This window comes from Candoia aspera, chromosome 13 (genome assembly GCF_035149785.1).
Source record: "Candoia aspera isolate rCanAsp1 chromosome 13, rCanAsp1.hap2, whole genome shotgun sequence".
In the NCBI taxonomy this organism is placed as follows: domain Eukaryota; kingdom Metazoa; phylum Chordata; class Lepidosauria; order Squamata; family Boidae; genus Candoia; species Candoia aspera.
The window spans coordinates 10,217,403-10,241,381 of record NC_086165.1 but is presented as its reverse complement, the minus strand read 5'-3'; the positions used below and the strand labels follow the sequence as shown (position 1 = coordinate 10,241,381).

At 42.1% G+C, this 23,979-nt stretch overlaps 3 protein-coding genes across 5 annotated transcripts in view; 1 reads left to right on the top strand and 2 right to left on the bottom strand.

Annotated features, from left to right (window-relative positions):
* LOC134504781 (nicotinamide riboside kinase 2-like) overlaps positions 1 to 23,979 on the top strand; it is a 256,317-nt gene that overhangs the window by 69,215 nt on the left and 163,123 nt on the right. The gene's annotated exons all lie outside the window — the stretch shown is intronic.
* C13H15orf48 (chromosome 13 C15orf48 homolog) lies at positions 7,568 to 10,276 on the bottom strand. 3 transcript variants are annotated; one of them, XM_063314144.1, is made up of 5 exons: positions 10,237 to 10,276; positions 10,024 to 10,079; positions 9,695 to 9,780; positions 8,839 to 8,899; positions 7,568 to 8,026 (listed from the first exon to the last, which is right to left on the bottom strand). In XM_063314144.1, the coding sequence occupies exons 2-5, from the start codon at positions 10,057 to 10,059 to the stop codon at positions 7,955 to 7,957; spliced, it is 255 nt and encodes an 84-aa protein (XP_063170214.1). In that variant the 5' UTR covers positions 10,060 to 10,079; positions 10,237 to 10,276; the 3' UTR covers positions 7,568 to 7,954. The 3 variants fall into 3 exon arrangements, with proteins under 3 accessions (XP_063170214.1, XP_063170215.1, XP_063170212.1); XM_063314145.1 differs by having other exon boundaries at positions 10,228 to 10,249; XM_063314142.1 differs by lacking the exon at positions 10,237 to 10,276 and having other exon boundaries at positions 10,024 to 10,195.
* Positions 14,327 to 23,495, bottom strand: AFG2B (AFG2 AAA ATPase homolog B). Its single transcript, XM_063313966.1, has 9 exons — positions 23,355 to 23,495; positions 21,080 to 22,188; positions 20,249 to 20,464; positions 19,475 to 19,630; positions 18,181 to 18,390; positions 16,776 to 17,003; positions 16,394 to 16,528; positions 15,703 to 15,828; positions 14,327 to 15,524 (listed from the first exon to the last, which is right to left on the bottom strand). The coding sequence occupies exons 2-9, from the start codon at positions 22,151 to 22,153 to the stop codon at positions 15,381 to 15,383; spliced, it is 2,289 nt and encodes a 762-aa protein (XP_063170036.1). The 5' UTR covers positions 22,154 to 22,188; positions 23,355 to 23,495; the 3' UTR covers positions 14,327 to 15,380.

The following is a 23,979-nucleotide window of genomic DNA, read 5'->3' as shown; positions in this document are numbered from 1 at the left end:
ATATCAGACTGTTAGCTAGACTGGGCAACCAACAAAACATTGTGGAAAAAGATAACGGCGAACCACTTCCATACTGTTGCTCCAGATATGACATGTGTCTACCCATGAAGTCACCAGTAATCACGTTTGACTTGAAGGAAACTTATCAAACTAATTCCTCAAAGTCTGGGGGGAGGGCGGGGAACCAAGCAGAAGCCTTTGCTTATCTTCTGAATTGCAGAAGGGAGTTCTCACATTATTTATCTCTAGAGGAAATAACATTTCACAAGCAAGGTGCCCCTTTGGAAAAACATTGTCATGAAAGCCATCAGAGCTGTGCATGTTTAGAAAAGTGGAATGCAACTAGTACTGGGTAGAGTTGGTCTTTCCAGGGGTGAAAGTTTGGTGACCCTCTAACTAGAGTGAGATACGTCTCTACAACCTAGGCTCCCTATTTTCCAGAGGGCTGCAAAAACGTAACCAGAGATATGGATGTGGTAACATCACAGCAAGAAGTATGGCTGAGCTTCTGCAGTTGGTTTTTTATTGGGGCAGGGTGAGAGTTACAGATAGGAACCTAAGGCCAATACTTCCATTTCTACTCTTAACCCCCGCCCCCCACCAAATTTCTTATGCTGCTGAAATTAAGTGGCAATTTTGCAGTATGTCTCAGTAGTCACCTCCTGTCAGTCAAACTTGGTAGACCAGACCAGGAAATCAACTCCACAGGAAGGCTAAAATTACATTTATTGAGATTGGCTATAATAACCGAATCTTACAAGTCTGATTATGCCATACCTCCTTCCCCATCTTATATTCCAGTGAAACAGGGAGGCATCTGCCTGCACCACTTCCAGATGTTATCTCATTGTTCTGGACTTAAAAAATGCTTTAGCCCCTTTTGCCTAGGTAACAGTTCCTGCATATTTCCATCAAGGTCATCTTCCTTACTCTCTACACCTCCCATCCCCATTCCCATGGGACAGGGGACTAGCAAATGGCTTCATCCTGCACAATATATTGTTGAGTCAGGCCAGCTTTTGTTTTGGAAAATCCTCAGCTGCTTAGGCTCAGTATGAAAGCAATGATCCCTAAGGTAAGGGACCTCTTGTGACCTTCTAAATCTTCAAGAGATGTGCCAGATCCCTTGTAATTCTCTGTGCAGTTCAGATTTCCTGTGTGTGTGTGTGTGTGTGTGTGTGTGTGTGTGTGTGAAGATTGTATTTTGCTGGTGACTTCTCTGCACGATCCAGATGACAAATGCTGTAGGGGTAGTCTCCCATTGGAATATAAATCAAACTGTCTGAGAGCAGCAAGGTAAGAACCTGGGAGAGGAAGGCTATATTCATTTAATGTGAAAGCTTTACTGGGCTCTCTCCAAGGGCCGATGCCTGCCAGAATCAATGAATTATTTCTATCACTGCTGTTAGCACTCTCCAACTTATCCTGGAGTTATGAGTGGGAACTGAAAAGAACCTGTCATGTAAGGAATGGTTCCCAGGCCAGACAGGACTGAGCGGATACCTGCCAATCTCAGGGGCATGACAAGAAGGCCAGATCTCTCAAAAGGTGGAAGGAAAAGGTCTAGAATTTAATGCCTGGAAGATTAGATTTTTACATAGGCTTGGATTTCTGTAGACTGATCTTTTGCACAGAGTTCATTTTTCTCTTCAATAAAGGAATACCTTATCCCTGTTGTGTCTTTGGAATGGTCTGTGGGATGACCTTGGGAGACAGGAGGAAGAGCCGCAGACTGGACAAATGGCATGTAAAAGATGTCTCAGTCCACAGAAGGTGAGTGGACATGAGAAACGTTTAAGAAGGGGCCCTCGCTAGTGTTCTGGAGAGTGAAAGGAAAGGAGGGGAGAAATACTTTCAGTCTTGCAAGATTCTGTTATAATAAAGATCAAGTTAGTACTCAAAGATGTGCTTCTTGTCTGGACTACCTCAAAGGGCTAATAGTCTGTGAGCTTCTGGTACAAGCAAGTTCTTGAATCCTGGGTTGAGCTGGAGAGTCAATATCTATTGCTGAGTCTGACATGAAAGCTGAGAACAGGTATTTCAGAGTGGCCTGTTCTAATATAAGGGGCAATCTTATCATTTTTTGGGGAAGCTGGGGCCTCAGTGGGCAAAAGAATGGCGGAGGATAGATAGGGATCCATCATATGTGTGGATGAGGGCAGGGAGGGATTCCCCTGAGTTTTGGGAGGGCATTTTTTAAAAACTATTATAGGGTGAGCATTATGGTTTCTGTATGGCTTCAACCTCAGAATTGTGAGAATCCAGTTGTGCTTGGGCTCTGCAAAAAAAAAAAGTGTGTTTGGGCCCTGATGTCTCAGGTTGACTATTTTTAGCCTGATGACTTGAATGAACCTCCTCTTACTGTGCTTTTCCTACCCATGCCATTGAGGTGTAAGACATTAGCTATCAACACTTGAGCTATATCAAAATCCACCTGGTCCACCAGGAAGTAAATATTAAAGCAGAAAGGAGCCAGGTGTTCTATCAAGATGGATAAAATAACAATGAACCTTTCTCTCTTGTGCTGTCTTTCACTCACACACAGACGTCCTACATCGAGAAAGTCACACTGATAACATCGACTAAGTAGAGTAGCTCCTATGAGTATTCTTTCAGGGTGTCAACAAGTGATGAAGATAAAAGCTCTTAGCAAAATGTGTTAAGATCATATACTTTCTCTGAGGATGAGGGAGGAAGAAGATCAAAAAGAGGCATACAGTTACAGTAATTGCAAGAGAAGAGTCATGTTAGTCATGGCAAAAAAAAATCAGGAGGAGTCTGGTAGCACCTTTTCCAATAACAAATTGTATTAAAAAGCACAAGCTTTTGTGAGCTGCAGCTTTTTTCATCAGATGCTTATAAAAGACGCTTATGCCTTTTAATACAGTTTGTTAGTCGGAAAAGATGCCAGCATACCCCTTCTGACAATTACAGTAAGGGTCTCATGAGCAAAAGGACATGTTTATTTGACTTGAAGTGAGCATGGTCATCAACAGGAAAGAAAAAGCCAACCAAGAAATATAGTATAGGTCTTCTCATGGCCTGTCTAATACCTGGACTCATCACATCAGAATTTTCATGCTGGACATGAATTCCAGAGAGTTCCAGGGAGATGACAAAGAATTAGGCAGATCTTCTTTGCTGGTTATTCCCAGATGGTTTTAACTGGAGAGGGCAGAAATTAATTTTGGGACTTCTTATACATTCCTTCCCTCTGAGCTGTGATCCCAAAGAAATTAAACTGAGCAAGTAAAGGCCATAATGGAAAGAAGAACTGGAGTGGACACTACAAAGGACAACAATGTCCTTCCTTGAAGCTTCTCCACCACCTTCGTCTTAAAATAGCTGGTCAACTTGTGGGCATTATTGCTTCAAAATTAATTACAGCATATTGTTTCAGTGGTACAGAAGCCAAGTCTATTTTTCATGCCTCTGATCCATAGCCTATCTCATAGTTAATGGAGTTGGGCAGTCATGATGACTTTCTTTTTAAAGCGCTTCTGATGGAAAAGTACAAGTGCAGCCCATTTATGGCTTGCATTAAGGCCCTCACAAGAAGATGCATCAGAAGCTCTTAGATGTTTGCAAGGGAAGCAATCCTTAACAATTCTAAAAATGGCCCGCTTTTAAACATTTGGGGAACATAAAATTTAAAAAACTGGGCACGGGCCATTATGGCCGCAATGAGCCCACTTTAGCTGTGCAAATTGCACAGTCATATCCACTATGGAGAAATGGAGACAATCTCAAGGCAAAAAAATAGCTGATCTCTTGCTAGGAATTCAACATAATATGGAGATGCCCTTCTCTTACAAGAAACCAGACACTTTCTGATTTGCAACCTTTTGCTTCTCCAAGATCTGGGAGAAGCTGTATATTCTAGCAGGATGAGTGCCATGTTTAGCCTTTCAGTGGTATGTCAGTGATATCATCCAAAAAGTAGTGGATGATGGGGGCAAAACCAAAATTTGATTTTATTTTCATTGGAGTATCATTAAAATTAAATATAATTTTATCATTGCTTGTCAGTAATGTGGCTGATTATTTCCCTCTTTTAACTCGAAGTATAAATTTGATAGCAACCTTTAGAGATCTTTGAGGCTGCACTGAAAGTTCTTGATGTCCACATGAAGACCTGGGCTTGGAGCTGTGCACTTACAGTGCAGCGGGAGAGTGAAATGATGCTGCTCACTAGCAAAACAGTGCAGAGAGAGATGTGTGCTTTAAAGAGCAGCTTTGTATAGACAACTCCATTCATCCTTTCACACAACATGCTTAGTGTAGCTAGGATATTAAAGCAACCCACTTTCAGGGCTTGCAAAATCCACAGAAGCATAAACTATCTGACTTGGTTACGTGTGTTGTGTGAACACGGGCAATCTGTTCCTTACTACAATGATGCTAAAATATGCACTGTGATGTCATAACACAAGTTCCACTCTTTCATACTTGGGTCATGATGTCATACTTACAAGGCAGAATTTGCATCACAGTGTCACAACATCTGCTTTGTCAGTTTCACCCTCACCCATGGCCATGAACACTTATGAATGTGAGGACTGCTCTGCCAGACCTGCCAAAAGTGAGCTTCCTCAAGAACCTCCCTTGCTCCAAGATTTGGTGGTACTGAAGTTTTGAGTAAGATGCTGTTGTGAGGCCCTTCTTTTCTTCTTCAAATCAACCAGGGCTGTCTATGGGTGTACAGTTAGTAATAAGCCCTTTAAGAGTTGATTTCTGCTGTCCTCAGCCTTTGGGCCCAACCCACATAACTGCCTAGGGGCATAACCAAAGATATGGAAACTAGTGTAAGGTTGAGGATCACAGGCTGGACAGCTTGGAGTTCAGGCAACCAAATTTCAAGGAAATAGAAACACCATATAGCGTGGTGTTTACTCATAGTTAAACATATACTGAAGGTTCCTGCCTCCTGTTCCTCTGCAGCACGTAGGCACATGAAACTTTTATGAGTCAACCGTGCAACAAACACATCACTACTTTCACCACCCAAAGGAGGAAATGATATCTTGGCTGCTTGCTGCCTTTTCAGACCTAAACAGAAAGAAGATAGCCATAACACATGAAAATACCAGTGGTAGTCTCAGGTCCCAAAGCAAGGATGGGTAAAACCCTGCAAAACCCTTCAGGAGGGAAACAAAACTTGATGTACATACTAAATACATTCAACTGAATCCATACTTCCCCACCACCCCCACAGCTCTTGCTCCTACGTAGGTCCTAAAAGCCCATAAGGGTGCAAAAAGAAGAGAGATGCAAGTACTTGTCCTGAGAAATCAGCTTGCTTTTCCTCAGTGGCCTCTCAACAGCAGGCATCAAGCCTTTAAGGACTTCTGACCCAACTAACTGTATGCTCATTAGGAGCCCTGATTGATTTGTTGCCTCAGTTTCAGCTTCTGACATGGAATCATTCTTGAATCCTGAAAAAGAACAGGGCTACCTGATCTATAAACATCCAGATGACTACTAAGTGGCTGCAAAGTGATCTGGAAAACCCCAACTCTTTGCTGCTATTTGCAAACCAGGTCTAGGAATCCTAAAAGATAAAGATATTTCACATTGGCTCTGTCTCACAATGCACTTACATTGAGTCAATGGGAATTATTGCCCTTTTGGAAGGGCAAAAGGGGGTTAAGTCCACCATTCAGGAACCCGCAGGGAAGTTTGATTTACTCCTAAGCAGGTCTAAGCTAATTCAGCAGGTCTAAACAGGGTTAAACTAATTCAACCCAATCAGCTGGGCTGGGGGAACACCTGCACTGAGTCAATTGACCTGTATTGCACACACCAAGAAAAAAGAACTAGAAAGCAGCTGGGAAAGCCAGCTTTTTAATTACAATTCTGACTGCCAAGGCTTGGCAGCACACATCCCAAAGAAGTTGGAAGGGCTCCTGGAGTGCCAGGCGTTTGCAGAAAAAGTGGGTAGGGACTTGGTGATTACTTTTGACCTAGTTAGTGTGATTGTGCCAGGACAGAAATTTGGCAGATAACAAATGGGTTGAGCATGTCATGAAAACAGGTATTGGGGTGATACATTCTCATAACTCTGGATACCAGATTTTTGTTTTACCAGATCATTTTTTGACATGACATTTCAGCCTCAGCATCATGCAGCCTTTGAATTGAATCAGGGATATATTGTGTTTTAGTGTAGCTTTCCTGATACTGAGGACCAAAATTGGTTTGCTTAGTTCTGTTTCCACCTTTCAACTGCAAGCAAGTATCGACCAAGCTGCAAGTGTGGGCCTGCCCAAAATAACCTCCACATGTCCTTTCGAAAATCATCCTGCTGAGACTACTTTGTGAATTTTTTGTGTAAGCCTATGTTGTGCAAAAGAAACTGCTCAGAAATTTGGAAGGGTTATGACAAGAAATCTTGGATGATGCCTCTTTATGGGATTTACAAAGTAGGTTGGTGAAAGCGCTGAAGACTTCTTTTAAATGCCAGAGAGTGATGGAAGATCAAATCCTGCAATGCCATATGAAGGATTTAAAGGTCAAGACTGTGCAGAGCAAAAAGAAGGATTATAAAGTTGGAATATTTGACCAGGGTTAAACTATTTGTTTGATATTTCTGGTAACTCCTAATGGACTTTTTGCTGAACTAGGATTGAAAAAAATGATGATTTCTGGATTGCGTTTAGATAAAAGTTAGGCTATGGGGAGAAGAGTTTTTTTAACTGTAACTGTACAAGAGGTGAAAAGTTTGTATATTAGGTTTTGCTCAGTGTGATGAAGGTTGGAAGCCATTCTTTATTATCTTGTTCTTTTCTTTTTTTCCTTTTTTTCTGCACTTTTCTTTTTTTAGTTTAGTTTGTATTAGTTTTTACTATGTTTATTAAAAATTTCAATAAAATTATTCTTAAAAGAAATCTGGAAGGGTAGCACTTATCTGCATTCTGCTGAGTGATTCTTGTGCTCAAGAATAAATAAAAACAAATGTTAATATTGTGTCTTCACACATTCTGTCTCAGTCTCTTTCTCAAGTTGTATTTTCTTTTTTCAAAGAACATTTGTTTTAAAAAGATTTTATAAACTTGTGGCCTTTTGATCTTCTGAAGCACAATTTATAATTTAAAGACAATATTTCTTGATAAGGGAGACTTTATTTTCCCCACCTAACATTTCCTAGAAATCTTATCCATGTAAGATCAGGAATGTCTAGGGTGAGTAGGTGGATTAAAGAGTCAGATGGCGGTGGTAACCAAGCAGAAGCAAGTGTAAAAATTAGAATGAATGTGGATTAAACACAAAAGTGAGTGATTAGTACAAAAGAAGCATATTGAGATGGTTTAGTGATATAAAGAGAGTGAATGAGGATAGAATTGCAAAACAGATATATGTAGAAAGGGTAAGTGAGTCAAGATGATGGGGAAAACCAAGCATGCCAATGGTGGCTAAACATGTTGTGGCTTATTGATAAGCAAACCATCTTAGCATGTTGGGTGAACAGAGTGATACAAAGAGGGTAGAGGCCAATCCAGATAATTCTTTGAAGACAATACAACAATATTGTTTTCAGTGCTCCCAAATAAGTGAGAATTGCAATCAGTTTGAGGTCTGATAAACTACTTGATAAATTCCAAGTTTATTGAAAACATAAATTACAATATATATTTTCCAACAATAACACAACTCTTTTTAAAGCTCACACATGGAGAATTGCTGCTCTGTCTTCCTAGAAGAAACAGCGTTTCAAGGCATGGTTCAAAACAAACATGACAAGCTGCCCTTTTCAACACATTTTCTTTTTGGACAATATGGATCTATGCTGGGCTGTTTCTAAAACCAACAGTAATCTCCTCCAGAGTCCAAAACATGGTGGAGGGAGACTCTAAAAATGTAGCAGAAGCATTTCCGCACACTGGTTTCAATCCTCTAGTTTGTGCAGAAGTGATTCCACTAGATTCATAGAGTGTCGTTGGGAAGGGCTGGTACCTCACCCCTTGGTAAGTTTTCGGATTTCCTCCAGCTCTTTGATGGGCTTCCATTGCTGATGGATTGAAAGCAGCTGCCGTATGTGTTTGAGACAAAAGATTAAAAAGACAAAAGATTAACAAGCTTGCCCAGTATTAGGGATTTCTTCCTCCCTCTAAATATCACTCACGTTAGGCGTTTCTCATTACAGAAGAGGCTATGTGAAATAAGACTTTTATTCTGTGAGCCTTGTCACCATTATGGATGCATTGTATGCAGAGCTAAACCCTTTCCCTTTGGATGGGGATAAGCAAAGTCCAGGCTTACGATAAACTTTTTTCCTGGACTGCGACCCATGTTTTAATGACGTAAGGGACTGGAGAGCTGGGTGGTTTACAAACTGCTTGTCCCTTTCTTTTGAGATGGATAAGCCATGCACCATGGTTAGGATTGCTGTGATTAAGGCTAAACTGAATTAGAAGAATGTTGCTGGTGAAAGCAGTTGAAATTGGGTGGGGTGGTAGGGGGGCAGTGGGTAAGAAACTTAGTATGTAGAAAATGAATATGACATGCCTGATTTTCCTGCAGCTCTCTCCAGAATGACGGGGTTTATGGACAAAACTAGCAGTATAAATTAAATAAACCTATGCTCTTATAACAGAAACTTCCATTTGAGATGCAGTTGCCCATGACTGATTTTGGGCATGGAATATTTTAACAATGCTGATCAAACCTTAATTACTACAGCCTACAGTTCTATTTATATATTAGCAAATATTCTGAAATACGAATATTTTGAGAAAGTTAATTTATTTATCTATTACAATATCTATATGCTTCCTACTTGCCAGACTTTAGATTCTGAATAGGACAATCCAGGACTTGCTACCCTATCAAGTTCATTACCTTTTGGGGTTTGGTAGGATCCACTTTTTCCCATGGTTCAGGATTGTTCCACCTATCAATACTACAAGCAAAATGCAGCATTTATTATGGATGAGATAAAAATAACCTTGGGGTGAACATCAGCTTAATAAAACTATATTTAGCTATTTAAAAAAAGACTCAACAGCAACATCCTATTTATTTTGAAGTTAGCCTCCCAGACTTCTATTGACTTTACTTCACAGAGTAATTTAAAATTGAGATAAGCTACTGATTTAAATGTTAATGTAGGAAAACAATTCCTGTAGAGGGTTATATGAAAATACAAAGAAAAATCTGCCTATGTACTGCTAAGATCCGGATAAACAATTTTCTTTTATAGTCATCTGATTCTTTAGTTACATATTGTAAAAGTTAAGCATCCAACTAAAGGTAAAGCATTTTTAAGCCTCATGGGTTTTGAAATCTAAACTCAGTTCTAGCTGGGCTTTGTTCCTAATGTTCCATTAAAAAAAATAAACACACACACACGGACACAATTTGAAATAGAAAATGTTTCCAAATTATAAGGAATTCTTTTCAAACTTCCCTGAAAAAGACTCTTGTCCAAATTCCACTTCCTCCTTGAGAAATTAAAAAAACTAAAAACAAAAAGGGCAAAACATCACCTTTTCCCAACCCTGATTTTATTCCACATTGCACAATTTCATTCTGGTGTTAGGACATTCAGTCCCAGAAAAAAATAACTGCCACACCTTGTCTGTTGTCCCCCATTCCCTTTTGTCTTAAACTTAAAAAAACCACAGCAACAAAGCAAAGCACTTGATCTTGTTAAGAGAAGAGCATTCTTTGAGATGAGTATGGAGAAACTGCTTACATTATATCTGATCTTCTCAGAGCATTGATGCCAGTGAACGCCATTCCGCTCAAAGTGGCAGTCATAATCATAGCCAGAGGAATCAGCTGGAAGACACAAAGCCCTCTCTTAGCAAAGGGGATGCATCAGCCAATCTTTCTACTTCAGTAGAAAACAGGACTTGTGAAGGACGTTTCTTCCCAAAGCAATTTTCCCAACATTTCCTTGTCCCTCACTGGTTTACAGAGACAGCAAAGTCTGGTCCAAGGAGCTTCTGTATCTTGCAATGCAGAGGATGGACAGTTTGATAACCTAGCTCTGAACTGGCTCACGCCAAAGTCCAAACTTACCTCTCTATGCTTCTTCAAATACTGGAAGACTACCATGGTTGTAAGAAGGTGTAGCTCTGAGAGAGGGAAAAAGACAAAGGTCCAAAGTTATCTTCAGGAAGCATCCTTGGGTACCACTCTGGGCAGGTGTTCCCCTCTCCCTTCCCATTTACTACCCCTCACTGGGATTGTAAAATAGCCTAGAGAGCCCCCTCTCTTCCCCACCAGAGCGACCTGGTTAACTAGATGTGCAGTGAATTTCAGTGATACTCACTTCTCCCTTTATATACCGTTAACGCCCAAGGGTGCTGGATGTGTCCCAAGTCACGTAGCCGGATGGGCAACCCAGCCACCTACGGATATTACAGATGCATTGCATGGGATTAGGGCACCCCCTGCTGGGCATGTGCAGCAATGGTAAGGGTCTTGGGCTAGGAGATTAAGTGGGTTTGTAATAGTGGGGTCTGGATGGCTAGATGTGAGAGCCAGTTTGGTGTGGTGGTCAAGGCACCAGGCTAGAAATGAGGAGACCGTGAGTTCTAGACCCACCTGAGGCACAAAGCCAGCTGGGTGACCTTGGGCCAGTCACTCTCTCTCAGCCCTAGGAAGCAGGCAATGGCAAACCACATCTGAAAAACCTTGCCAAGAAAACTGTAGGGACTTGTCCAGGTAGTTGTCAGGGGTCAACCCTGACTCGAAGGCAACCCCCCACTCCTCATAATGGTTAGATGTACTACTTCCTTGGTTGCTTAGGGTGGAAAGTCTTTGAGGTCAGGTTTAATTTGGGGGAGGGGGATGATTTTGCATCACAATTCCCCTTTCAATTATATAAGGAAAAAAGGCGCCAAGTGCTTATCTATCCTGCTACCTCCTTCCCCTTCTTCTTGATAGGGTAATAATAATAATAACAATTTATTAAATTTGTATTGCAAGAAAAAGGTAGTTGCAAGGATTTGTTTCAACCCCCCACCCCCCACATCACACTGTGTAAAGGAAACGTAGAGCCAACTTCGGGGAAGATATGAGAGAGACTGTTAAAAGGGGAAGGAAGGAGCTGACAATGATCAGAGGACTTGCAGAAAAGATTACACAGAAGGAAGCATGAGAAACAAACTCAAAACCAGCTCACCTTGATTTTATTTAGCCTAAGATGGAATGAGGGAAACTCAGAGAGGCTTTCAAGATTGATGTCAACTCTTTGAGGGAGGCCAGGTCAAGAAATAAGGATGTCAGAGATGCCAGAAATGTTCTTTATTGCAGTAAAGTAGAATAACAGAATGTTAAAAGCCTCTCCAAGTTTCCTCTGCATCACACATAAAAAACAGGCAGAGCTTTGATTGCACCACCATATTGACTTTTTTGACCCACCCTGAGGACACCCCAGGAAGAATCTGCCAAAGGAAACCAAACCTAATCCCAATGTGCTAACCAAGCATATGTGGTTGCTCATGTAAATAACTTCACAAACTCTTGACATATTCATAGCCGCCCAGAGTTGGTTTGGAGTCGGGCGGCATTTAGATAGAGTTAAATCAATGAATAAATAATAAACCATTTTTATCAAAGCAGTTTGGTGCCTCTCTAGAATAAATAAACAAACACAAGGACCTTTCCATAGACAAACCTTTCCTCGGACAGAAAATCCCTACTGAACTAGATGAAATAACGACAGAGTGACATTGCTACCTCTAAAATGGAATTTTTGAAATTAATTTTTATTCAGAAAGAAGGAAAAAGAAGAGGAAAGACAAAAAGAGGAAAGAGAAAAGAAAAAGAAACTTACAGGGACTTACACCAATCAAATCATAGAGATAGAGATGGATATAGTTGGATAGAGAGTTATACCTGCATGCCGTGTTCTGCAACTATATTTTAACGCAAGTTAGGTTAATTTACAAAAGAGGAAAAAATAAGGAATTAAACTACAGGTGTTACTACTATATGATGTCCTGATTTCTGAATGGTCTTCCAGCTGGGGCTCCCAGGGGTAAAATGTGTGCTTAAATACAAGAAAGGGAAGGAATTAAGTCCAGACTCTTGTAAAATTTATAGAAGCCTTGACAGAAAACCTTCTGTCCTCCTAGCATCCATTTTTTGACATTCTAATTCACTCTAAAAATTGGTTGCTAGAAAGGGCTGCATGCTTGAGAGATGGCTCATAGTAAATCATACTTCCTAACTCTTGAGTTAGCAGGTTTTACAAACGCAGTCGCAGAACAGGAGGGCACCATTTTATCCCCAGCCTCCGGCAGCGGAAAGCCAGGTTTGCCCAAGGTGCTCTAACCATAGTTTGTTGAACCGTGGTTTACTGCATAAAACATAACCAGTCCCTTCACAGGACTTGGGAAAGGGTAAAGTGCAAAGCATTTGCAAGGCCACAACGAAGCAAAGCCGCCTCCTTGTCTGGGCCTGCATGTCTGAGCTGCGAAATGGCCTGAGGAGGCCTCTGACTTTGTAGGGTGCTGGAGGGGACCCTCAGCCATCGCCCAGGAAAATGGATACCTCAAGGTGGGGGGGGGGCAAGGGAAAAGGTCGCCTCTCTTGCCTGTTGCCTGATTGCAAGGGGAAGCCTGCGAGGCCCAGAACAAGCAGAACAAATGCACTTCCCATCCTGCCCCAGATTCGTCTTCATCCCGTTTCAAATGTACCACCACGCCCTGTTCACACAACACACTTCTCTAGGTCGCCTGAAACCTAGTAGCTGCGTTCACACCACATGCTAAGCTCGGATCCTTTCCCTTTCCCTTTCCCCCTTCCTCCTTCATTTCTCTCTCTTTCTCCTTCCGTTCCCCAGTCCTGTTCCGTTGCCTTATCTCCCCCGCAACCTCTAATTCAGCCCCCCCCCACAAAATTATGGAGGGTCTCCTGCGAGGTCAGCCATGGGAACTCAGCTAGCCAGCCAGTCAGTCAGCCAGCCAGCCGGGGGACTTCCCTTGCAGAGCCTCCTTGCCCCAGCCATGCCAGGGGGCCACACCGCTTCCTTTGCCCCCCTTGGGTCCCTTCTGTTGCCCTCCCAGCTGGCCAGGCCACCTTCTCACCCTCGGTTTCCCTCTGTTAAGGGCTTTCTCAGTGTGGCCCGTGAGACGGAGGACAAGAGGGGTGTCCTCTCGCTGTTGCCTCCCTTGCCTTTCTGGCTTCTGGCGGAGGGGCACCTCTTCTCCCCCCGTCAGTCCCAGAGTGAGAGGGAGAAGGCGGCAGCCGGAACATGGAGGGGAGAGTCCGTTGGAAGCAGCTGGTTCAATTTCTTGCCTTCCTTCCTCAGCTCCAGTCGAGGGACGTTGCAGCTGCTCCTCCCTGCCTTCCCCATTCGCAATCACCCTGCGAGGTGGATCGCCCCAGAAAAGGGACTGCCCCAAAGCCAGGCCTAAGAATATAGGGCCTACTCATCGGGTTATTCAGGTTTGTTTTTTTAATTAGCCCTAGAACATCATAGACAGGTAGATGATGAACGTGACGAAGAACTGGATTTCTATGGCCGCCCACCTTGCTGTAGCAATTCTAGACAGCGAACAGCATCTAAACACACAGTATACCACGTCAAAACAACACATGTAATTTGTAAGACCACCAGGGCAAAAACCATTCTTTCACTCACTACCCCACCCACAAGCCCAGGGACATACCCATGTTTTCAAAGATTTTGAAAAAGCTGCAAGGGTCGGGCCTATTGAATCTGGGGGGGGGGGGATGACGTCCCACAGGGCAGGCGCTGCAATGGGAACGGGTCCCACAAGATGGCACTCGGTCAATGGGACCCACAGCATGCCTAACGGGACAGGTAGTCACAAATGGGAAGAGACGGTTCTGCAAATAAATCCAGTCCCACACTGGGGAGGGATTTATTGGTGATCACCAACAGCTTGAATTGTACCTGTAAGCACATTGGGAGCCAGTGCAGCCCACGGAGCAGAACTGTATCACGGGCACATAGACGTTGTTCATTTTAGTTATTTGTACATCAGTTATGTGAATCCCCTCTGAGATTAACCACCTTCTGCTTTCTCAAACTCCATTTTTTCATTCATACTATAATAATTATGTACCATCAAGTTGTTGTTGACTCCTAACGACCACATAGAGTTTCTCCATGACAATCTATCCCTAACCTGGTCCTTCAGCTCTTCCAATGGTGCACCCATTGCCATTGTAACTGAGTCCATCCACCTTGCTGCTAGTCGTCGTCTTCTCTTTCCTTCCACATACCATAGTAACAATTGGCTATAAAGGTATTTTGCCTGGCTAATCAATGACCTCTTAGTAGCAAAATCGATGAACTAGCTAAGAATCCCTCAAAAAGATATGAATGACAAGTGAAGACCTTCCATTTAGTAACTCCTTTTATTGAATAACAGAAATCGGTCATATGAAGTTACAAAAATGATGAAATAAGTGGTGCCTATAATACTTTTGGAGCAAGTTTCACTTACTGTTACGCTAAAATTGATAGTATTGTGATTAGTTTTCCTGAGTGATTTGACAGCATATTAAGTCAAGGATTAGTTCCTATCCAAAGTCAGTTTCTTGGATATGATGGGGTTCATCCATCACACTAAACAGGAATCTGGTTTATTTCATTTGGGGTTAGCATGTTGTCTGACCTCAACCATTATGGTTTGTAGATCAGTCTATAATTTAGCATACTGTAGGGACTCAGCAAATTCTGGATTTTTCAGTGATCCATGATTTGTTCCAAAGCATAATCTGAATTGCATTTAGAAATATGGATGAACAGAGAATATCTAAACCCAAGAATAGGGTCTGATGTGAGTCCATTCACAGTGCCTAATAGTTCCTGCAACACTGGAGGTCATCACATACTCTGGTTAGGTTTGGCTTAGTACGCTGTGAACTCAACTATACTCTGATATATACTGGCTTTATCCTATGATACGTAAACCATGATTTCTAGTTTAACATGTAATACAAACTCAGTCAACATCTGATTATTGCCTGGCTTATTTTTTTATGGCTTAATGCGGAGCTATAAACCATAGCTTACAAGCCACCATGGCTGGATTCCATTACATGCTAAGCCAAACTATAACATTTGTCAGCTCAAGATAAGAATCTAGTCAGTGGCTTTAACAAACCCCTCTCCAAGACTAAAGTAAGAGGAAAGTGAGTCCATCCATGGCCCCAAGAAATCTTTCACTTCTCTGAAAAACATGGGAATCAAGTTCCACTAGAATCCTAAGAGAAGCAGAGGTACATACATTAAACAATTCTGGAGAAGTGGCATAAAATATTTAAAATAAATACAATCATCCATATATGCTAGCACTCCTTCATTATTCCACCCCCACTTTACAGATCTTTAATTTATTGTCCAAGTTGAACATACCGGTGTATGTTGGTATATATCCATTTTGCAAATCACATTACTGAATTCTAAACAGTTTTTCATAAAATTCCAATTCTTTGTGTGTTAATGATGACTTTACAGTCTCCAGGGATTTTTCAAAATGTTTATATTTCACGGCTGTTGCTTCAACTTTGTTCTCTTGCAATGCTAGCAAAGCAGCCTAAGAGATGGGGAAAAATGCTCATTATAAATGAAATATAAAATATCATTCTCATACATAAATGAATATACATATATGCCATAAATACACACAAACAAATGCCAGTTCGCTAGTCTGTCCCCCACTTTCTTTAAATCTTGTCAACGATTCATTATAAATTAACAAGAAAATGACTTACTTCCTTACAGAGATTCACAAGGTCGGCTCCAGAGAACATATTAGTTTGAGTTGCTATATCTGCTAGGGAGACATCAGAATCTATTGGAATTTTTTCCGTGCAGATTTTCAAAACAGAAAGCCTTCCCTATTGTAAAAGACATCACAAAAGAGGCAGAGTTATTTGACTAACTTTATAGGCTGTGATCTGCACACTCTTAAAAGCAAACACCGCCAATGAATTGACAAAGTGGTAATGCCTGCAGTGTTCATCAAGCATGTGGTGGCATGGATGACACCTGGGTTACACAAGTGTACAAAACTATATTTTCCTTAATGGTGGTCTGTTGACAGGGTGAGAGGGTCACACATCTCGGTTAGCCAAATGCATTTGTTATTCTTTGCTTAGTGTGTTATGTGGCTCTAGTCACTATATTCTGTAAATTAGAATTTATCATATACTATTATGTAAATCTAGCAAGTGGTGACTTATTCAATAAATTTACAGTTAAATAACCACAGCTTAGGATGATATGGAAATCCAGCCAATATCTTTGAAGAGAAAGCTGGAGACATGTTTAGAACACATTCATAGTTCTCACAGTGATGTCTGCAATGAGCTACACCACTGCAATATGCCATTTTTTTTACTAAAAACTGAATACTTAGAATCAATAACTTTGATTTCAAATTCATCTAGTTTTATGCCATACCTTCTGATCTGGTGGTGGAACATAGATGATCTTGTCTAAACGGCCTGGACGTAACAAGGCATCATCCAACAGGTCTGGTCTATTTGTTGCAGCGACAACTATGACATCTTTGTTAAAAACCTCCTGAAGTTCTAACTAGTAAGTTGATAGAAATGATTAACGGTTAGCCGTTGAACTATTTAAACCACCTTGCTGTTTCCTGGCTTTAGATAGCCTACCGGCATGCTTTAATACTTGATGTCAGCTAAGGAAATAAAGAGACAAAAAAGACTTTATCCTATCTCATTCAACAGGGTAGAATGATGTGATCTTACAAGAGAGGAATTCCAGAATCATCTTAAATAAAAATCCAATTAACATTGGTTACTTGTTATCTATATACCTCTTTATCACTTTCAGCTAGTTCTCGACTCTCATTTTCCACCTCTGCTTTATTTCCTCTTCGCTCAGTTAACTTTACTCCAATACCATCCAACTCATTGAGAAGGACAGAAAGAACTCTCTCATGGACTCCACACCCAGTGTTAGTCACTGATCGGGATCCCAAGATAGCATCAATTTCATCCAGGAAGACTATTGCTGGGCTATTTGCTCTTGCTTGACGAAATACCTTGGAGGGGGAAAAAAAAGAGAAAAATCAAATAGCCAAGCATATCAAGTATATCAGGTGTGAAATAAACAACAAAACTGCATACTTTCAGTCTTTATTTTTTCAAGTCAAAATAATTTTCAGAATGTAGACTAACCTTAGTACATACTGAAGCTATATTTCAGCTACTGTATGTGAACGATCACATGTGTGGTTCCATGAGGTATATCCGTACAGATAATCTCAAAAATATTCTAACTCAAGGTTTCATTAAAAGCCAAGCTTGTTCAGCAGGGCTGAAGTTTATGATATGAAGAGAACAGATTCACAGCTTTTAAAAATGTAGGCTCGATTACATGCGCATAACAGTAAGGCAGACCATATGTGAATGAACAGTGGGTTCATTACATAGCCTGCTGGCTCCATGCTGTGTGAGGAGGAAAAACTAATTAGAAAGGATAATTCTGTTATTACATCTACCTGAATCCAATTTGTTGCTCCCAAATAAGCCAGGATTTGTAAACCAATAACATCCTTTGCTTTCTGGTATTGAAAAACGTTGGCTTGTTTGAAAGTCACAAACCAATTCTAGATAGCACAGCAAGCTGTTCCTTCCTGAAAAGTCAGGTGAAAAAAAGGACAAATAGGCTAGGCATACCATTTAATCAAGATTAACCAGGAGTTCCAGCTTACAGTTATGTGTAAATGTGATCTGTCTGTTCCTATGTGTAATAAAGTATTGAATGTAGTGCCTAAACCAGGAGTCCCCAAACTCTTCAGCTCATCAACCCCATCTTGAAGTTTCAGATTGTTCATCGACCCCCAAACATTTATTACATGAAAATAATTTAATAAATACTACTTTAACTAATAGTACTATGAATAATAATAATAGACGCCTTGGAAGGCCCATCAACCCTTGGAGGTCGATAATGACCACTTTGGGGAACCCTGGCCTAAACCTTCTTTGCACTTTTGTTTTCTTGTCTGCCAAAACTGCAACATTAAATTCTTCCTTAGATCACACAGTATTCTATTACATCCAAACTGAGAAACTATAATCTCAAACTACAAACCAGACAATGAAACCATAATCTGATTGTTATGGGCCTAGAGTGATTATGTCTGAACCATTCCATTGGCCAACACGAGCCCTCTTCCCTCAAAGACTATGGATTTCTGAGAACGAAAACCAAACCTGAGACAAAGACTTCTCTGAGTCTCCAACCAAAGGTGAGAAAAGATCAGCACCGTTCACAGACAGAAAGGAACAATGAGAACAGGATGCTGCGGCTTTCACAAGCATCGTTTTTGCACAACCTGATGGTCCATAGAGAAGGATACCCTTTGGGCGGGCCAGCCCCATCCGAACAAACGCTTCTGGGAATTTTACTGGCCATTCAATACTCTGCAAATCAGTAAAAGAACAGAACTTTCTATTAATTTCTCATGGTACAAAATCCTACAAGGCAATCCATCTTCAAACCAGCTTCATGAACAATCCACAATTACCCGGAGTCACACATGGTAAATCATAAACCATGGCTTTAGGACAGAGTTCGCACACATCATACTGTGCCCTGGCAAGATGCGTGAACATCTTCTCATTCTGAATTCTAGCCTGCTTTGTGAGCACAGCAACAAATTTATTTTTAAAACATTGCTTACAGTTTACTAATTTTTCCAGGTAATAAGTGCATGTGCCATAGTGGTAGGAAGCAAATGAGTCCACTGAATATTTATAAGCCATGCGAATACATCTTTGTGCTAAAAAGTTTTACTTTTCATCTCTGAGCAAATCTTTTGCCTCTGCTTTGCTGTATCCAGTTTACCGGCTTCCTATCATAGCTCTACCAGATAGCCAAGTAAAATTACATGGAAGAAAAGACAAGGTGCCCCAAACACCTTGAAATGGAAAATCCTATTTGCTGATCTTCCAACCTGAGTCAAAACAGCTTCAATCTGCACTGTCAGAACAAAAAAAAAAGTCAGAATCAACTTCAGATATTAATTCTTGTTATATTTTCTTTTTATAAATCATCTGAATGAAGTTCAGAGAGACCATCGGTGATCCATAGACCTTTATTTGAGAACCTTTGACTTAGAGAGTTCAGTGTGTTTTCCAAAGACTGTTGTCAGCCAATCCTGTAGAGCAGTGTTTCTCAACCTTGACAACTTCAAGCTGTGTGGACTTCAACTCCCAGAATTCCCCAGCCAGCATGCTGTAGAGTGAGTCAGGCTTATTATTGCCATATTGCAGATGAGAGTGTGAAACTACCTAGTAAGCTCAGGAGGGTGGAAAACATTTCCTTCTTCCTAGCCTACACTAGCTCTCAAAGTAACATCATGGATTCTACTAGGTACTTCAAAGAGAAGATCTTACTGTATGTGTATTGGGGTTACACAAATGCAATGAATAAGTATAGGAATCCTTGCCTCTTTGGAGACCATCAATAGTAGTCTTTGTTCAAGACTCTGCTCTGTAAGTCTACCTGTTTTAATTTTAATTTCACATCTTCAAGGCCACCAATCTGATCCCATGAAACAGGCTTGAAGTCTGTTAACCCAATTCCACTTCGGAAAGAGGATGGTTGAATCTTTTTCAGGGCCTTGTGGAAGTCTGACATCTCAACAGGGCAAACTGAATCCTGAAGAGAAATGCACACAGAAATAGAAAAATTTGATTTGCTTTGGGCAACAAAAAGAAGTTACTAACTTGTTAACATCTCTGTTAATCTAGAATTAGTTGATAATCTGGGTAATCACTTGATTACATCTACTCCGCTTTGGTGGAAAAATGGATTCCATTAATATATACAATAGTTTGGGACAACATAAATATAGACGCCACCTTGCTAAAATAATTGGGCAAGCTTCTCCTGATAACTGTAATTTAACACAATGTAGTGGGGAGGGGAAGGGATGATGGAGTTAAAAAGGAAGGGAAACAGACTGGGTACTTTGTGGAAAAAGTCACAATTGACTGGTTTCCCACAATATGCTATGCCATAAAACAAGGTTTACAAACCACAGCAACAGGATTCTCCTGTGATGCTAAACCAAAACCAAATAAACCACTTTATGGTTTTATGCAATGTACGAACACATTCTCTGTGTAAATAGTTGGGATTGGCCTTCAAAGCATCAGTAGAAGTAACAAAAGGAACATCAGGCGTAAAGACTGAATCCAACACATCTGGATATCACCAGTGAGGAAGGCCAAGTTAATTCACAACAGAACAATCCTGGTAGAAAAGAGAACACACCACATGAAGAAATTTGAAAGAGCTTCTTACTGTGCAATTACGAAACAGAGCTTGCATTGCAGCTTCTCTGCAGAGTGATGTAAGGTCAGCCCCAACAAAACCAGTTGTTATTTCTGCCAGTTCCAGCAAATTAACGTTGTCTGACACAGGCATGCCAGCAGTAATCAGCTGCAGAATAGACTTCCTTTGCTTAAGGGTTGGGCTCCCAATGATAATCTAAAGCAAGGATGGAAAACATAGGCATTTTGTTATTTCTAGCACTCACCGATGCTAGTGTAACCCAGGGCAAGGCAGAGCTTAATCTGAACCAGCTCTCACAAAGGCACATGAGGATGAAAACAAGGGCCAGTGTGCCTTGAGTTACTGAAACTAATCACTGCACTTACTTTCATATGAGTATCGTACATATTCTGAATTAAGATGGAATATCAAGTAGTACATTCATTTGAAGCAGCCCTGGTTGTACAATTAAGCAAAATGGAGCAATAGCCTCAGGGGGAGTGGCAGGAAGCATCGGAGGAGAAAGATACATAGCGCCCCACCTGCACCCCTAAGTTGCCTGTTGTCTTCTGAAGAAGCAGAGGATGATTGTCCATCAGACCATACACAAGAGTCAACTGCTAGTTGAGAAAGTTTTGCACATGGAATAGGAAGGAGGCACCAACTTGGCCTTTGACTTAAAACAGCAAAATGACTTGGGCCAGCTCTAAAGCCATTGTACTGCCTTTATCCAACAGCTCATAGCCCATGGCTTTTTCTAACCATCTCTTCCCACAAAATATGAAGCACCAACCACTTGCTGGAGGGACTGAAGAAACAACGGTCAATTACCTCCTGGTCAAACCTGCCTGGTCTCCTCAATGCGGGGTCCAGGGAATCTGGCCTGTTTGTTGCCCCTACAACTACCAGGCCATCATCTTGACCAAATCCATCTAGAAGAGTTAGCAGCTGAGCCACCAGACGATGCTCAGGGGCATGACCTGTAGCTCCGCGCCTGGGGCACAACGAATCAATCTCATCAATAAAAAGGACTGTGGGCCCTTCGCTGGAGAGTTCCCTTGCTTGCTTGAAGACTTGTCGCAAGTTCTCCTCGCTTTCACCAGGCCGCGAACCATAGACAACAGGGCCGCTGAGACACACCAGACAGGCCCTGACTTCTCCAGTCACCGCTTTTACCAGCAGCGTCTTGCCAACTCCCGGCGGTCCCACCAAAAGAACTCCCTTTGGGACTGAAAGGCCTAATTTTTTAAAAGTGTTCGGAAAACGCAAAGGCAACTCAATCATTTCTTTCAAAGCACTGCTGACTTCATCCAAGCCAGCCACCAGGATTTTTGAACTGTCTCCCATCAGGCGATTATATCTGTCCAATGTGATAGTCTCTTTAATGTTAACGTTGGTTCGGGGAGTGATCAAGCCAGCTTCTTCTGTGGTGGATGGCTTCATGGACAATATTTCAACGCCCTCCACAGGATTGCCCAGAATTGGGGGAAAAGTCACAACGTGTTGGCATGCGACACAGGCCTTTCTCAAAAGCTCTCGCACCACTTCCTGCAGCATTGTTTCAGGAATGACTTTTTTGGAGGCGGGGTTTTTAAAGATGACTCGGACCGTCACTTGTCTGAGCTCAGGGCAGGCCACCACTCTCAAATGGTCCATGGTCACAGTCTGGTTTCGTAGCTGGTTTTCCCTTAAGCCCCAACTTCTGCATTTGAGGTCGAGCTGCAAGTAGCCATCAGCCGAATCATGCCTCGGCCAGGCACTGCACAGGCAACAGCCACTGGGCAAGGTGATCTTGATCAGAGAGCCCAGCTTAGCATCCAGGGAGGTGAATGCAGCAGGCCCAAGTCTGCACCTTTGAGTGCCCTCATCTTCCGGATCCGGTGGGAGCAGCTTTAATAAAGCCATCTTCTGAGGCAGGCATGAATAGGTTGGGCAGGTTCCTGAATAGTTTAGAACAAAACAGTGTTAAGAAGAGGTGGCAAGGTGTCTGCATTGATACATCAATTAGGACACCATGATCAGAGCTCAGGTGCCAACACTTGAACTACCCAAAGCTCATCCTTGAGGATTCTGAAGGCTTGCTGTCCAGGTATTCAGCAGACTTCCCTCTTATCAACTACCACAAGCTGCCCTTAAAATGGGAGTACCAGAAAATTCAGAGGACGTACCTTCCAAGCAGCCTGAAGTCCTAGTCAAACTTCTGAAGAGAAACTTAACTGCATCTTCACCTTGGCAACTTGGAAGGAACTACAGTGTTGAGGTGAGAACATTCCAGAATGAATTTCTGGCATTTCTAATTGAAAAAGGTCAGACAGTAGGAGATAGGAAAGCCTCTTGTGGGGATCCTTGGAAAGAGGCCATCAATTAGGGCAGTGTTTCTCAACTCAGACTTGAAGATGTGTGGACTTCAACTCCCAGAATTCCCCAGCCAGCAAGGCTAGCTGGGGAATTCTGGGAGTTGAAGTCCACACATCTTCAAGTTGCCAAGGTTGAGAAACCCTGAATTAGGGCAATAAAACTAGATTGTCCCCAAGATAGCAACATTCCCCAGAACTTGGCTGATGCGCCTCAAATAAAACAGAGTGAAATCTGGTTACTACATAGATGAAAGACTAATTATGATTATTACATATTAAATTTATATGCTGCCCAACTCCCAGCGACTCTAGCCCAGGACTGTAGGCTAGACTGGAAAGGTGAAAGCACATTTTGAGGAAGACTGGAACCAACCACATCCGTATGTATGTATGTATGTATGTATGTATGTATGTATTTATTTAATATATTTACGTATTGTCACCAAGAAAATATGTTCCAGGTAGTCCCCAGGAATAGGGCTCGGTTAGGGGGCCCAAGAGCATGAGCCAGGATAAGCAGCTTTGGGCACTTCAGCAGCAAAGGCTGCATTCCCACAAGGCAATGAACCCCCTGCCTAATCGAATGCGTTGTGTGAACGCAGAAAACTGTCTCAAGGGAGCAAACTCTGCCTGGCTCAGTTAACAAGGAGGTGGTGTTCTGCAAATAACGCCCTAATACCCCCCACAACCGTACAGCTCGCAACAAAGCCTTCCAACATATACACAAACATAAACTCCTTCCAACCCACACGCACGTGGCTCCCTCAGTCTGTGACCCTTCTGGTGCATTGGAACTACAACTCCCGAGTTCCCAGCCCACATCAGAGGGAAGGCGAGCCTAGGCAGAAGGCATTCGAAGGGTGTTCAGTGCAGTTGACTGACAGATAAACGGGTACAAAGTAGCGACCTAAATACTGACCTCATCAAAGCCGTGGAAGGCGGGCGGGGGATCGAGGAGTCTCCTTCTGTCTTAGCAGACAGGATGGAACGGGGAAAAAAAAATAGATAAAACGTGTTGCTGGAAAAGGACTGCGGGGGTTAAGGCAGTACGTAATTGGCTGGTCGCCCTGCCCATCAATGCAAACACACTGCTTGGACCGGTCGCGGGCTCGAGTGGCTGTTCTTTTGGTCCAATTGGAAAAGGGATCTGAACGCTCCACCCCGAAAAGGGAGGGGTCGGGTCGGGCAGGAGGAGCAGGCTGTGGATTGGATGAAGCCCCCGAATGGGCGGTGCACGATGACAAAAAAGGGCGGAGACTGCGCTCTAATAGTTTAATGCAGGTGGGCTTCCGTGAGTGACGCCATCGAGGTGACGACGTTTGGGAGGGTCGGTTTGGTCGCTGCTAAACTTTAAAGGATTTTCAGAATCTATTT

Excerpts from the sequence above, each read along its gene's own strand:
- AFG2B (XM_063313966.1), bottom strand. The coding sequence starts at position 22,153 with ATGGCTTTATTAAAGCTGCTCCCACCGGATCCGGAAGATGAGGGCACT. Across the intron at positions 19,631-20,248 it reads CTTTCAAATTTCTTCATGTG|GATTCAGTTTGCCCTGTTGA; the intron begins GTGTGTTCTCTT and ends ATTTCTCTTCAG. Across the intron at positions 17,004-18,180 it reads CAGAGAAGTCTTTGTCTCAG|GTATTTCGTCAAGCAAGAGC; the intron begins GTTTGGTTTTCG and ends TCCCCCTCCAAG.
- C13H15orf48 (XM_063314144.1), bottom strand. The coding sequence starts at position 10,059 with ATGGTAGTCTTCCAGTATTTGAAGAAGCATAGAGAG. Across the intron at positions 9,781-10,023 it reads ATTTGAAGAAGCATAGAGAG|CTGATTCCTCTGGCTATGAT; the intron begins GTAAGTTTGGAC and ends TGTGTCTTCCAG. Across the intron at positions 8,900-9,694 it reads CTGAGAAGATCAGATATAAT|TATTGATAGGTGGAACAATC; the intron begins GTAAGCAGTTTC and ends TTTTGCTTGTAG.